The 15,156-nt window shown below is 33.0% G+C and overlaps 1 protein-coding gene across 2 annotated transcripts; it reads right to left on the reverse strand.

Annotated features, from left to right (window-relative positions):
- Positions 1-2,449: 2,449 nt before the first annotated feature.
- Positions 2,450-7,500, reverse strand: LOC141045686 (secreted RxLR effector protein 161-like). 2 transcript variants are annotated; one of them, XR_012218022.2, is made up of 3 exons: positions 3,928-7,500; positions 3,150-3,729; positions 2,450-3,065 (listed from the first exon to the last, which is right to left on the reverse strand). XR_012218022.2 is itself a non-coding variant. In XM_073535692.2 (3 exons), the coding sequence occupies exons 1-2, from the start codon at positions 4,148-4,150 to the stop codon at positions 3,157-3,159; spliced, it is 672 nt and encodes a 223-aa protein (XP_073391793.1). In that variant the 5' UTR covers positions 4,151-7,500; the 3' UTR covers positions 2,452-3,065; positions 3,150-3,156. The 2 variants fall into 2 exon arrangements, 1 of the variants encoding a protein (XP_073391793.1); XM_073535692.2 differs by having other exon boundaries at positions 2,452-3,065; positions 3,150-3,236; positions 3,559-7,500.
- Positions 7,501-15,156: the final 7,656 nt, after the last annotated feature.

Raw genomic sequence — 15,156 nt, forward strand, 5'->3', positions numbered from 1 at the left:
TCTCCCTTGGAACCGTTCAAAAACTACACAGAGAGTTGGAGGTGTTGGAAAAGGGCTTCGTCGCAGCGGGGCAGTCATGTGCGGGGTCCTGCACCATGAACTGACAACAGGCATCTCCCGAGTATTATATCCTTTTTTGTGGTTGTCCTGATCCTGGTCCTGGTCCTGAGAGGAGGTAGCATTGTCTCTGACAAGGTTCAGGTCATATCGTTGTAAGCCAATGTGCCGCAGTGGATCGGTCACACACCTCCGACTGCACCAGCAGCAGCAGCACCAGCTGGTTGCCGCACGCTAGCGATGCCAATGACACTAGCTAGCTAGCTCTCTCATGTGTCGTGCCCTGCGGTGATCTCGCCTTGCAGTATTGCAGTGGGTCTCCGTTTCCTGCCGTCGTGGGCGATCGTGCATCGCCATTGCTACTGTCTGCTCGCACTGCACGATCTCCAGGTCCTACCGCCAAAGCTGGAAGAAAGAAAAAACTACCCACATAGTGAAGAATCGTCGACGCTGGGAGCAACTCACGAGGACAACCCCTGGATTTTATATTCAAATTGAAGCCCCATCCCCCTCTGACTGCCTCTTCAATGTTTGCTATATCCATCACCTCTGCAAATCCATGAGGGAAATGCGTGAGTGTGTATATATATATATATATATGTGTATATATAGTAAAGAATAGTTGAGAAAGGAAATAGTTCTTGTGAATTTTGATTAGTGTTCCTTTGTTAGTTTCTTTGTTAGTTTCTTTGTTGGTTGTTTTCTTCTTGTTATATTTTAAAATGTATATATGTGTGTGTGTGTATGTATGTAAAAGCTGTATAGTTTGAAATTTTATTTCATTACTCTCAACAGTTAATTTAAAATTTTCAGGAAGAACAGTGCTTTTATTGAATTAAGATAACATGACAAAAAAAAAAAAAAAAAAAAAAAACTGTGGATGCAAGCTTAAGTTCAAGTAATATTGTATTGGTAATACTCTCATGTTATTTAGAGAAATAAGTCAAAGAAATTATTTTAATCTTGAACAATTTAAGTACTTCATACATAAAACATTATTTGTTTTAAAGAAAGAGATTAAAAGCTTATCACAGTTATATAAGATAGTTATTTTAGTACTTGCAAAAAGTGTGGGTATACATAATTATTTTTTAAAATTTGAATTGTTAAAATAATAGATGTGTATGCAATTTAATACATTAACAAAAAATTATTAGATAATTTGATTAGTTGCATACTTCGTTAATCATGCTTCAAATCTTGCAACTCATTCCAATATTTTATTTTTTTCTTTGTAGTTCTAAGCACATCTTTTTGTAAATGGATTTGATGTTACACTTTTATGTTGAAGTAAGAAATAGCATTTCATTTTAAAGGATTCATAAGAATGGCATTCTAATTTCAAATATTTCTTTGTAATCCTTGTGGTATTCAATAAGATTCAAATTTTATGTAAACAAAATCCAAGGGATTTTGACAGTTTTGGTGGATCAAAATTTAAATCAAGTATTTAATTTTTATCTGCTGAGACTCTAACTGTATTAGAAATTTTGTGATGTAATCTACCATTGCAATTCAAGTGTGTATTTTACCAAACATTCTTGTTACATATATGAAACAATGTACATGAAATGAATATTAAGACACTTTATAATTTTATATAATTATTTAATATAGACTTGGTGATTCCATCTACCTTTTTGAATGTTTTGTAAAAGTATTTTAAAATGATGATTATTACAAAAAACTAGAGTACTGATAATTTTTTTTTATTTAGAAGCATGTATATTATGTGTGAGTGTGAGTATATATATATATATATATATATATACCCTTACATATATATATCTAATTCTATTCAACATGGACCAAGGGTGAGATTGATATTATGTAATTTGGATCTTCACCTCGATATAAACATCTGATTTATAAGCACCATAAATCAGAAAGCACATGAGTATCAAAGCCATTCAGAAGATGGGGTGCGACTGCAGATATGAACGCGGTCTCCTTCACCACATCGCCAGTGAAGACAACGGTCGCGGCATGATCGAATTGTATCGACGACTCCGCACAATTGATTCAGGCCGAACTAGACCAATTGCTGTTGATAGTTGTATTACTCCCTCCAGCGTTCCAGCAGAATTCGCTTGCGATGAAAATGGTGCAAGTCTACCAAAGCTGCGAGTGGTGGAGAACACTCAAAGCGTGGATAACAACGAGTTGCTCTCGACTTGTTTGCATGCAGCAATGTCAATCAGTCGGAACCGCAAGCAAGGAAGAAGACATTCTCAGCGTGGTTAAGTCGGTGAAGGAACCACACGAAAAGCTGCGGCCCTTGGGTTCGGCTCCGCCCACATCGATACTGCAGTGTCCCATGAGGTCTACATTCATGAGCTAACAAGGGCGAAGGTGCGCATGATCGGAAGATCTCGGAGGCGACCCCATCGCCGGCGAGGTGGTTGCGACCTGCGTGGTGGAAACTGGCTTACTGAGACCAAGATCTTGTCTGTGTGTGCTGGACGTTGTCAAACTTGATAAAACTACTTGATCAAGAGATGTGTTTTACTGAACATTGATCAACTTAAGTACAAGAGAGTAACTGTGTCTGTTACGGTGTGCCGCTTGTGAGACCCGAAGAGTCAAGCGGGTCTCACAAGCGGCACTATCAGTTAATCTGCAGGTTACTTGTAGAAACGATGATTTACTAGATACCTTTTACTAAGGTGACTATCTTTGCATGAGATTTAGTGTGTTACATTCAACACTCCCTTCTCACACTAGAGCTCATTGCGTCTAACAACTATGGATCATTGGCGTCGAGAATTCGAAGATATGCAGGCTGTAAGTCTTCTTCGTTCATTATCAGTCTTCTGTTATTAGTTCTTTTGATGGAGTAAATCGTTGACATTTGTAGCAGTGTGAACTGTTCATACTAGGCTTATGGATGGTGGCGGTGGCTGTACGTCGAGCTTGCGCAAGTGTCTTCTCCTCTGTCGCCATTTTACTAGAAAACGTACATAATTCTGTGATAAGATATGAGTCTATGGATGAGGCTCCCTCTGGATCTGTAAGCAGTCGAAAAACAAGAAATGAGTTCAGATTTGAGTCAAGGTTGCAGAAGTTCTACGCTGTCTGGGTAGGGTTTCAACCTGGAATTTATGCGTCGTGGGAAGAGTGCAAGTCACAGGTGATAGGCTTCAGAGGAGCACAATTCAAAAGTTTCAGAGTTCGTTGTTCTGCAGAGCGATACATGAGAGGTTAACTTTGGGTCCTAGTTTGAGGATGGTACAGGAGTAATATTAATTGCTTCACGCATACAACCATATGTAAATGTGTCCAATGGGTTCGTTATTATGTCAGCCTGCTGTTCAGAGGTCGGTACGTAGTCAACAACAATATCACCTGCAAGACTTCTTTCTCGAATGAAGTGAAACTGAATTTCTATGTGTTTAGTACGAGAGTGTAGTATAGGGTTGTCAACCAGCCTTATACAACTCTGACTATCACTTAGTATAAGTGATGGATTTGAACAGAGGATTTTCAATTCCTGCAACATACGTCTGAGGTGAATGGCATCTTTTGCTGCTTCAGAGAGCACCCGGTATTCAGCTTCGGTAGTGCTGAGAGCAACTGTGGCTTGCCTTTTACTTGACCATTCTATGGGTGATTTGCCAAGCTTGTGTATGAGACCTGAAATCGGTCTTCTAGTATCGATGTCTCTCCCATAATCTGCATCAGCATAACTTACAAGAGTAAGGTAGTTATCATACGGATAGAAGATTCCAGAATTTGCAGTTCCCTTGAGGTATCGCAGAACCCGTTTAGCAGCAGTTAGGTGAGCTACTTGTGGATGCTGAGTATAACGGCTAAGTGTGTTCTCTGCGAAGCAGATATCCGGTCTAGAGATCATGGATGTATATAAGAGACCACCAATCAGAGATCGATAATTTGTTTCCTCAATCAGTGGTTGATTCATGTCAGCTTGTAGATGAAGGCTAGAGCTCATTGGTGTCCTTGCTGGATTACAATTGATCATATCAAATCTGTGAAGTAGTTTGTTAATATAATTTTCTTGATCGAACCATATCCCAGAATTGTTTTGCTTTAGTTCTGCTCCAAGGTACATGGTAGCCTCTCCAAGTTCAGTCATTTCAATAGTTTGTAGTAGTTGAGTAGTTAGCTTCTGTATTTCAATATTTTTGTCTCCAGTAATAATAAAATCATTGACATATAGAAGTACAATTGTATATAAGTTGTTGTTGATGGAGTAGTATAGATTATAATCTGCTAAGCTTTGACTAATCCTTCATTCATGAAGTGGGAGTCAATTCAAGAATACCACGCTCATGGTGCTTGCTTTAATCGGCATAAGGCACGAACTAATCTGCAAACTTTACCTCGTTGTGTAGCACTTTGAAAACCAGGAGGGATGTGCATATATACCTCTTCATCTTTCTTTCCATTTAAGAATGCAGTTTTCACATCTAGTTGTTGTAGACTCCACTTCTTTTGTGATGCTAGTGTAAAAATTGTTCTCATAGTGCTCCATCTAACAACTGGTGCATAAGTGTCAAAATAGTCCACTCTCTGTGTTTGTTCAAATCCCCTTGCTACAAGACGTGCTTTCAACTTGTTTGTTTTACCATTATTCTTGTTTTTAGCTTGTGACTCTTGATTCTAGACTAGGGTCGCTGATATCAAGTACAAAGTCTAGAATTGTCAATTTACAACTTCTGATTTAGGAATGTCTTTGTGATGGAAAGTTTCGCTAAGGGGTAGTTCATCTTCATATATTGGTACTTCTATCTGATGATAATTGTGATCAGCTTTCTGGTTTGAAGATTCAGTCTGATCGCTGATCTTTGTAAGCAGTTACATTACTTGTTCCGTTGCTTTGGCAGTTTTTATAGCATACTCATAACCAACCTTTGATTAGTCACACACTATGTCCCGAGATAGTATAATTTTGCTAGTTGAAGGATCAAACAAGCGATATGCTTTTGTTTGCTCATTGAAATCCATAAGCAAACATTTCTTTGTCCTGAGTTTGCTTCCGTCCGTCTTTGGCACATGTACGTAGATAAGGCAGCCGAAGACTTTTAAGAAATCAATGTTCAGTTTAGATTTATAGTACGTTTCGAATTGATGTGACTCCATGGTTGGCGACGGTCAGACTCCGATTGATCAGAAAATTCGTAGTATTAACGGCTTCACTCCATAGGTAGCCACAAAGATTGCAACCTGCGAGTATGCTACGTGCCAGCTCAAAGACTATGATTTTGTCTATTGGCGATGCCATTCTGTGTTGGAGAATGAGGTTGAGGAGAATTCCGTTTAATACCGTGCGATTCACAGTATTAAAATGCGGAGGATATGAATTCTCCTACGCGGTCGGTTCGCAAACCACTGATTTTCAGTCCGGTTTGGTTTTCTGTGAGCTGTTTCAGTTGATGGAATACTCGTAGTATATCTGATTTCTCTCGTATAAAAAATACCCAAGATCGTGAAAAGCCGTCAGTGAAGATTGCACATTACCTAAAGTCATTCAGTGATGGAGTTTTCATAGGTCCGACCAAGTCGGCGTGCAGCAATTGAAGAATTCTTTCTGTCCTAGTATTTGACTTCTTCGGGAATCTTTCATAATGCTGCTTCTCGGTTAAACATTGTTCACAAATTGTTTTTATTATAGGGATTGGTGGTATATCTTCGACCAATCCTTTCTATGAGATGTGTCGGAGGCTGTCATAACTCAAATGACCAAGCCTCTGATGCCACAATTCAGCCTGTTTTGTGTTAATCATAATTATAGATGCCGTTTCAGTGATGTATACTTTGTTGTCATTTGGTGCAAAGGAAGCACAGTTTGATTCTATACAATCCATTCATTTCGTCTTGGTGACTTGCTAGTGTTAGTTTATTGTGTTTACTCATAATCCAACATTGATTATTAGAAAAAGCGATAAGTTTCTCAATTTGTGCTAAACAACGTAAGGAAATTAGGTTTTTCTTGAAACTGGGCACGTAAAGAACTTCTCTAAGCTTTATTTCTCCATCTTTCGTACAAATTTTAGTACTGCCTGATCCTTCTACACAATGTTTTTTTCCTCCTGCCATTGTTACAGAGCCCTGTTTGTTTGGTGTGTAAAGCTCCAGAAACTCCTTGTTGCCTGTTACGTGCCTTGTTGCTCTAGAATAAAGATACCAAGGTTGGTTCTTTTTGATTTCATGAGTTATTTCTGTAAGTGCAACGTTGATGTCTTTAGCCGCATCAGAGATCTCTTGTTCTTTGCTGGTAAGTAGATTGATGTTATTTTCTTCTTTGCGCATTATATACCTGTTTGGATAGGTTCGAGCTGGGTGATCTGGTGACCCGCATACAAAGCATTGAAAAGTTTTTCGGTGACTAATACGAGAGGTTCCTCTCGAAATCCGTGATTGTCAGTTCGATGCTGAAATCCTGATGATTGGTTGCTGCAACCGTGTGTATTGTGGTCTCTTCTCTCTTGACTCTGTTGTTTTTCACGATCAAAAATTTGATTCGGATAACCCTGGAATTATGTGATCAGTGCATGCTCTTCTCCTAAGCGATTTCTGCGCAGAGCAAGATGATGTGACTCGTTCAATAACTTCGAGCTAATCAATGAAAAAGTGGGTAGTTTGTCCAGTATGGTAAGACTTTGAATTATTCCCTCATAGTTGGGGGGAAGTCCGTTCAAATTCAATTATACCAAAGTTTCGTCTGCAACTGTGTCCTATGGCTACTAGGTTACTCTTAAATCTCTAGCATTGCGTAAGTGCTCTTCGACTGAGCCTCCCTCTTCCATACGCATGTTATGAAGGCGAGTAATTAGAAGTAATTTTTGAAAAGAATCTCCAGCCTCAAATATGTTCTTCAAAGATTGCCATGTATCAGAAGGGTCTTCAGTTTTGGAGACGGTTTCTACGAACTCATCCTTCACAGCCATCACTAGTAGAGCGTGAGCTTTAAGTTTGTGGATTTTAAACTGCTCTGCAGTAAATGTTGACGCGCCTACGGTTGTTGGAAATGATACTGGTGTCATTTTGCTTTCTACTAAGTCCCACATATTCTCTCTTTTCAACAATGTCTTCATCCTCAATTTCCACACACTATAATTTGCAGAGCCCTCTAATTTGTTGCTCTCATTAATGGTGATCATGGGAGACTGATCACTCGACATGCTGTCCGGTTCGAATGAAGAGATACAGATACTCTCGATTTCCTACGCAAGTAGAGCGTCACCACGTTTTGTTATAGTCTGCAAAAACTAGAAATATTCTAACCTAGGAGCAATCCTCACTTGTGGGATGTTAATTCCGCTCTGATACTTGATCAAGAGATGTTTTTTTACTGAACATTGATTAACTTAAGTACAAGAGAATAACTGTGTTTGTTACGGTGTGCCGCTTGTGAGACCCGAAGAGTCAAGCGGCACTATCAGTTAATCTGCAGGTTACTTGTAGAAACGATGATTTACTAGATACCTTTTACAAAGGTGACTATCTTTGCATGAGATTTAGTGTGTTACATTCAACAAAACTCTCCGATGCTTTTCTTTGCCGTCGATGGAGATATTTGCTTTTTAGCTGTCAAGCTCTTGTCTCGATAAAAATTGGGCTAAAAAATTTGCAAGAAGGTGTGAATCTCGTGAAGCGCGACTAACGCAACCGAGGCGGCGGCAGTGGCAGCGTTGAATCGGTTGAATTAAGTGGAGGTCGAATGGATATATAATTTGATGGATGAATGGTTGATGAGGTCGATTTTGGATGGATGGTGAATGTGGGCAACATTGGATTGGTTTACCAACCGTCAAGATGGTTGTAGAAGGTTGGACAAATTGGAAAGAAGGAACAAAAATAACATATTGCCATTAATGTTTTTTGACACTTGAAGAAATAATGTGTTTAAGAATTAACTTCAAATCAAAATTTTCCTTATCAAAACAAAACCAAAGTAAAAATTGTAATGTCCAACAAACCATTCAATAGCAACTAAACAAGTTTTTAATGTTAATTTGTGATACAAATCACGTAACTATGATATTTATTTGTATTTTTTATTTAGTAAAAAAATGATCAATCTTTTTTTATAGGTCAGCAATACAATTATGTCACCTTTTTTATAATCTAATTATTAACCTTATTAGAATATTTTTCTAAAAAATTTAAAAGATGTATTACATCCATGTAAATTCAGATTTAAATTCCATGATACTTAAGAATTTTTAGTTAAGATTGACAACAAGAATTTTGCTTAAAAAATATATACACTAAGATTGCTACAATATTAAAATATATAAAACATCTAATCTCTTGACTATTTGTTTCTTTTGATGAAATCTATATAGCAAAGATATTAATATAATCTATATTGATTTAAAACAAAACTATATATATTTTATATCAATTGATTTATCAACTAATAATATCAATTATTTTACTAGGTGGATTCTTTTTAAGAGCATAGACATATGCAATACTTTCATTAGCAATAGTTGGTTAAAATAATTAATTAGTTAAATCATCTAATACCTAGATCTCATTTATATAAGGCATTTGATTTTCTACCACATGCCTATTACCATCTACATTATCATTCTAAAGATGATGGTAAAAAAGTACAAAAGAATTTAATCAAATCAACTACTTTTTTTATATCATTAAATTTGTAATACTTTGTAAGTTTAAAAACCAATAAATAATTAATATATGTAATTTAAAGTAAAAGTCATATTATTAATGATAATAAAATATTAAAAATATTTTTTACTTTAAAATATTAAAAATATTTTTTACTTTAAAATATTAAAAATATTTTTTACTTTAAAATATTAAAAATATTATTTACTTTAAAATATTAAAAATATTTTTTACTTTAAAATATTTTTATTTTATTTTATTAGTCTCTATAAAAGTAAATTTTTTTTATTGTATTATTAGTAATAATAGTACATATTAACATCAAATATTCTAAGTTATCTAAAAATATCATATTATTGTTAAAAATTTTAAATAATTTTAAATAAATTTATTTAATTAATTATTATAATAAATATATTAATAATTATTATCTATTATATTTAATATTAGAATTTAGTTGTTAAGTCCTAAACTTGGTAGAGAAGACAAAGAATAAAAGAAAATATAAAAAATATATATAGTTTGTTTTTAACTTTCGAGCTTCTATTGTCAAGACTTGAACTTTGATTATTTATTAGGTAATTGGTCATGATCTCAAAGAAGGTACTATGTTGACAAGGTAAGTGTCCCAATACTATAATTGCTCTCAATACTCTGGTTGCATCTAATAGCAAGATGCTAGGAATTCTAAACTTGTCATAGTTTCATTCGAGGACTTCGGCTCTTCCTTAGAAGACTTGGCAAAAGATTCAGTAGCATCCATGTTTTCTCCCACCTCCACCTCTTCTACCTCTTAGTTCTTAGTTTCTATTTTCCCTCCATATTCAACTTTGGTTCTTCTGTCGACAACATACTTAAATTCTACCAACTCATCAAACTCTATCCCAATATGATTAACAAGATAATTTTTGACCTATTGTACATGAATTGGGAACTTCTAGAAATAAGCTTAAAAGTTTAATCTAGATTCAGACTCCAACATGACAACTTCAATCTAATAGCCTTCATTCTATAAAAATTGATTTGATATATTCAATATCAAATCCAAGCATGGTATATCTAGTAAAAGTAAACTCCTTTGCTCTTCAATCTAATGCATCTTTGTTAGCCATCTCAAGAGTCTAGCCTTATCTTTTGTTGTTGATTCCATCACTGCAAAAATTTATTATGCATGCTTCCCTCCAACTTCTTTAATGTATCTCTTTCCAACTTAACAAGCGCTTACAATCTTAACCTAATATAGTAGGTCCAAAGTACTAGCTAATACCTACTTCTTGCTCTGTCATCTGTCCAAGGTTTGAAAGCTTTCATTTCTTCTTTGTTACCTATTACTTTCTTCTGTCACCCTTGTCTTCCTATACCAATAGAATCTCTACTCACCTTTTTAGGATTTTGATTGATAGTCTCTAGATTTTGTTTAAGTAGATATACTCTTTTTTCTTTCATTTTTCTCTTACATATGTAATTTATTTTCTATTCCTTGTCTATGTGTTTAATTTTACAAACAAGATCAACCTGACTTTAATGCCCTTATAACTTGTATTTAATAATCTTTCTAGTCTTCTAATGAAAATTCGCCATGTAGATTGGCCTCTTGGCTGATCCTTTGTCATGTCCTTTGGGATTTGTATCTATTCTTTTTTAACCACAATGTGGGATTAAAAATTACTTATTACCTTGAAGTAATGGATCTAAGATGCTTTAGGATTTGATTACTTCTTATTCCTAATAGAATCATCTCTCTATTGGAATGGATTTTTTGGTATACTCCTTTGCTTAAGTTAGAAGAAATTTGTATGATTTTGTTTCTCTTGAGGGCATCTATGGGGCTTGTTGGAATATGCCTTAGATTAATTTGGTTTGACAAGATGCTAGTTATCGAGTCCTCGTTTATTTCTTATATAATCTATATTAAGATATCTTTTGCTAATTCTTTGGTTTGTTGGTCAACTTCTTGTTTTGTATACGTTGATTTGGACCAAAGCTCTTTTTGGGAAATAGCTATTGGTCTTGCTGTAGAGAAACTTAATAATGATATTGATGCTTGTGACATAGAACAGGGTGTAGAAAGAGCCTACAAAGGCTATAAATTTTGTGCTTTGGATCCTTGATTTGTGATTCTTATTAATAGAATATTTTATATCTCTTGAAGGCTATTAGCTAATGATTGAAGTAAGAACTCTAAGTGAGGGATTTGTTTCCAAAATAGATAGTATATGCCAAAGCAAAATTATATTTCTTACATCCATATTGAGAGAAATTTAGATATCATATTATTTTATTTTTTGGAAGAATACTTATTCTTTTATTTTTTTACTTCAGCCTAAGCATCCATCTTCACTTGTAGCATGGTCTTTTATGCTTAATATAATACACTCAAATGTAAAACTAGCCATATCTAAGGTTGTATTCATAATTTTGGCACCAAATGTATCAAATAATCAACCATTAGAGAATGTCCTAGAAGGTATGCCATGAAACCATGCACAGGCTACCGTCTTTTTAGTAGGTATTGTTTGTGCATTGATCTTGTTGTGGAACAAGTTGAAGCATGTTTCTTTGAAATATTAATTTTTATGTGTAATTAGAACCATTTGGTTCTACCTTGAACCTTAGTATTGTATAGTTGTTCCATGCTTTTGTAATGTATTGGCATATATAGAAGGCATATTTATTTTTATTTCCTATGGTTGTTCTTCATATAATGAATCATATCTTTGTTGATTTATCTTTCTTTGCTATATATTTATATAAAGCCTTTTTATTTTTATTACCTAAATCATTATAGATATTTTCTTCAATATCCACAAGTGCTATAATCTTACAAAGTAGGACTTGCATTGTCCGTATGGATACCATTGCTGCTACATAGATTTTTTAAAACTAAGATAGCAATCTTATTTTTGAAAAAATAATCTATGTCCTTTTTTTATTATATAATTGAACAATAATATTTCCTGAAATGAACTTTATTTTGTAAATGTCCATTTTTAGGGATTAGATATGATCCCTTTTTTTAGGGATTTTTAAGATTCTTATATTTCTCTTTTTATATGCCTTGATTGTATAAATTAGATCTAGGATATTTTTTAGATTAAAATCCATGAATCCTCTTAAAGCAAATTTTATAATTATGTAGATTTCATAGAATATATTGTTTGATATATTAATCTATTGATTGTGTACTTACATTAAATTTTTTGTCTTCTATGACTATAGCATATGTTGATCCAATCCTTAACAAACTTATTGGTGATGTAGAAGTTTTTTTTTATGGATCAATAGAGGTTCATATTCCTATCGACGGTGTAGTAGATTCAGCCATGTTTTACTTTACAACCTCTTGTACTTGTGCAACCATTGTAGTTATTCTTTGTGATATTGTTTATTACCAAATACTTTGTGTTTTATCATAGGTATTGTATTCCTTGTATTATAGGTCTCTTATCCTTGTGATTCCTTTCTTTAACTAATTCTTATATTTTGAATTGATTTTCATGTCCAAATATTATTATTTGGATGTTTTTATCTTTGTAATTAGGTATAAGGATTGTCTATGTATTTCTATTGGTGATTATATCAAGGTTTTACTAACGCCATGTCTTACTATTCTCCATATAGTCTAAATCACTTTCTATAATCCAGAACCTTAGAGTTTTATATGAAAGACTGAAAAGAGCCATCTTGCATCCTTATTCTAGTTATTATTCTGGTATAGTTGAATTTAGTTAATCATATGTATCACTAGGATCTTCTATAGTTTAAGGTCCAATACAAGAGTTCTTGGGATGTATTTAATCAACAATGCTTGAGATTGTCTTAAAGGATCAAAGATTTTGAAATTGGTTGTAAATCATTAAATCAATTTATTAATTTTTTAAAAATAAAATGATGTATTTAGAGTGCCAAATTATAAATATTAAATGAATTTTAATTTAAAAAATTCTAAATAAAAGAAAATTAATATTAATACAAGAAATTAGAAATTATAATAACCTAGAAGATATGTAAATCCTAAAGGCTTTAAATTAAATTCTTTTTTATTAGAGAATGACTACATTGATATTAATTTTTTATTCTTTCTTATTTTATTTATTTCTATTGATTATTTTTCTTCTTCCTTCTTTTTTCTCCCTTCTTCTATTGACGAGGTTCAAGCTTGTATTCTCAAAGGAAAATATTAACTTTTGGTATTCTTCTAACTTCTTAGATTTATTAGAATCTCGAAAGATTAGTAGAATCATAATTTTTTAAAAGCCATGATTCTTTAGAAAATTTCAAGTTTAATTTGGTGGTACAACTTCCATAAGTTCTTTGATAAAATCATAATACGATTTGATAATTAACTTCTAGCACTTAAATATTCAATTAGCTTTATGTCATAATTTTTTAAAAACTACATAAGTATCATATTTTGGAATCGATTAAGACAAGTAAGGAAGAAATCTTGAGATAAAAATGTATTTTGAATACAAAAGTGGGGTTAGTTTTGTTAAAACCATATTTATTGGATAGTTATAAAGACTTCCATACCTAAATTCGGATTTATATTTAGGAAGCCTTGTAAACTATAGATCTTAATTAAGTTCATGGAATTTCAATAATGAAGATATAGACACCATTCTTAGAACCTCAAATACTTATATAATAGGATTGAGTAGTCAAATTGTCTCTCTACTTCTTCTTTTTATTGATGGGCAAAGCCATGCCAAATTTTTCTTAGATTTTGTAAGCAGCATGGTTGTTTTAGTTTTTTTTTTTTTTTTTTAATTTTTAGAATCAATTTTAAAATTTAAATTATAAGTATTAATTTTTATTACAATATTTTTGACATAAAAATCTTAAAATTTAAAATTTATATGAAGAAAAAGTTCCTAATTTAATGAAAGGTGGTATTTTGCCTTCATAATTTGGTAGTTCTATTTTAGAAGGCTCTTTTTCATTTTTTATAAGTTTTAAGGCAATAAGAATTATTTTACTAAAAAATTGATGAAGTATAATTTCTAAAAAAATAAGAATCTACTATATTAAAGCCATGGCATGGTATGAGTGTTGATTCTTATGGTACAAGATCTATTACCTCTCAATTCAAGTAGCCAAGGGATTTTGAAAGAAGGTGCCATTTAAAGTTAGGATTCTAACAAGCTTAGATTTACTAAACGAAAATTAAGAACCAAGCTGTAAAATAGATAAATAAACTTTTTGGTAAGTTACTAGTTGGTTATTGATAACCTTAAGAATTAGATTGATGGTTAGGCAGTTTAGTTGATAACAGTAGGTTGTTAGTGGAATAATTGGTTAAGAATTTAAAGGGTCATAACCTTTGAAATCCGCTGGCTGATGGTCCATCTTTTGATAGGATAAAAAGGTTGAGGAAAGAGAAATCAGGGCCAGACTAAGATAGTCGTAAGCCAGGGCAAGCTTGGTGCTACCTCTTTTTGTTTCTTTGTTATTAACGAGTAATGGATAGTTTCTGAATACTGAAAAGTTAGTCTGGAGTGCCAGACTGTGATAGTCGTAAGCCGAGATATTAAATTCTGTGTGATGAATTGAGAAACTGAATACAATATGTAAGCTGGAGATCAGCAATTGAATATATATAAACCACAAAGAGAGTAAGTGGAAGATGAACGGATAAGAATATGGAAGTATTGTTGAACTGATAGTCGTAGAATGGATTATGATTTGAATTAAGATGGAAGTAATAAGCCTTGGTGTTTTGTAGTTTGATAATTGATTTCAGATAGCTAAAGTACAGTTAATTGTGATACTAATAGACCCAATTCATATAACCAGTCTTTCCCCGTGTTCCAACCCACCTCTATTAGTTCAATTGCTTTGGTATATTGAAGCTTGAACACAACGAGAACAATACAAGTCATGGCACTCAATTTTGTAAAAAGAAGTCTACTACCTTGCTAAATTAAAGCATTAACTTTGAGAGGCAATATTAGAATCATACAACCAAATTTGAAGGCAAAATTTAGAAGATGGATGCATCTTCAAGTCTTCTTTTTAATAAGACTTCTTGAATTCAATTTGAAGTTTGCAATCAACCGTGGTATGTTAAATTATAAAAGTGGATGCAGCTATAGGTTTAGAAGTACCAACCACCTTTGATTCTTACTTAGATAATATTGTAAGTCTATTAGTTATCTATTGTGGATGAATTATTTGGATGGAAGTTAATAATAAAATTGAATTCCATTAAATAAAATATTATATAAATGAAGCTAGGTCAAATTATATGAGTTTTAATAAACAAAAAATTATTTTAAATAGATGAGTTTTTATATACAAATAAAAAATTATTCTTAGATTTATAGATGAAAAATTATTCTTAAATGAAATTTTAAATTTGGATGATAATTAATACTAAAAAATAAAAATAAAAATCATATAATTTTTTTTTCAAGTATGAGATTTTTTGAGTTATTTTATTAATTGTATTGCAATGTTGTAAATATGAAAGTGTGCCATTTAATCAATTAAGAAGCT

This window comes from Physcomitrium patens, chromosome 8, assembly GCF_059467195.1.
Source record: "Physcomitrium patens ecotype Gransden chromosome 8, ASM5946719v1, whole genome shotgun sequence".
Lineage (NCBI taxonomy): Eukaryota > Viridiplantae > Streptophyta > Bryopsida > Funariales > Funariaceae > Physcomitrium > Physcomitrium patens.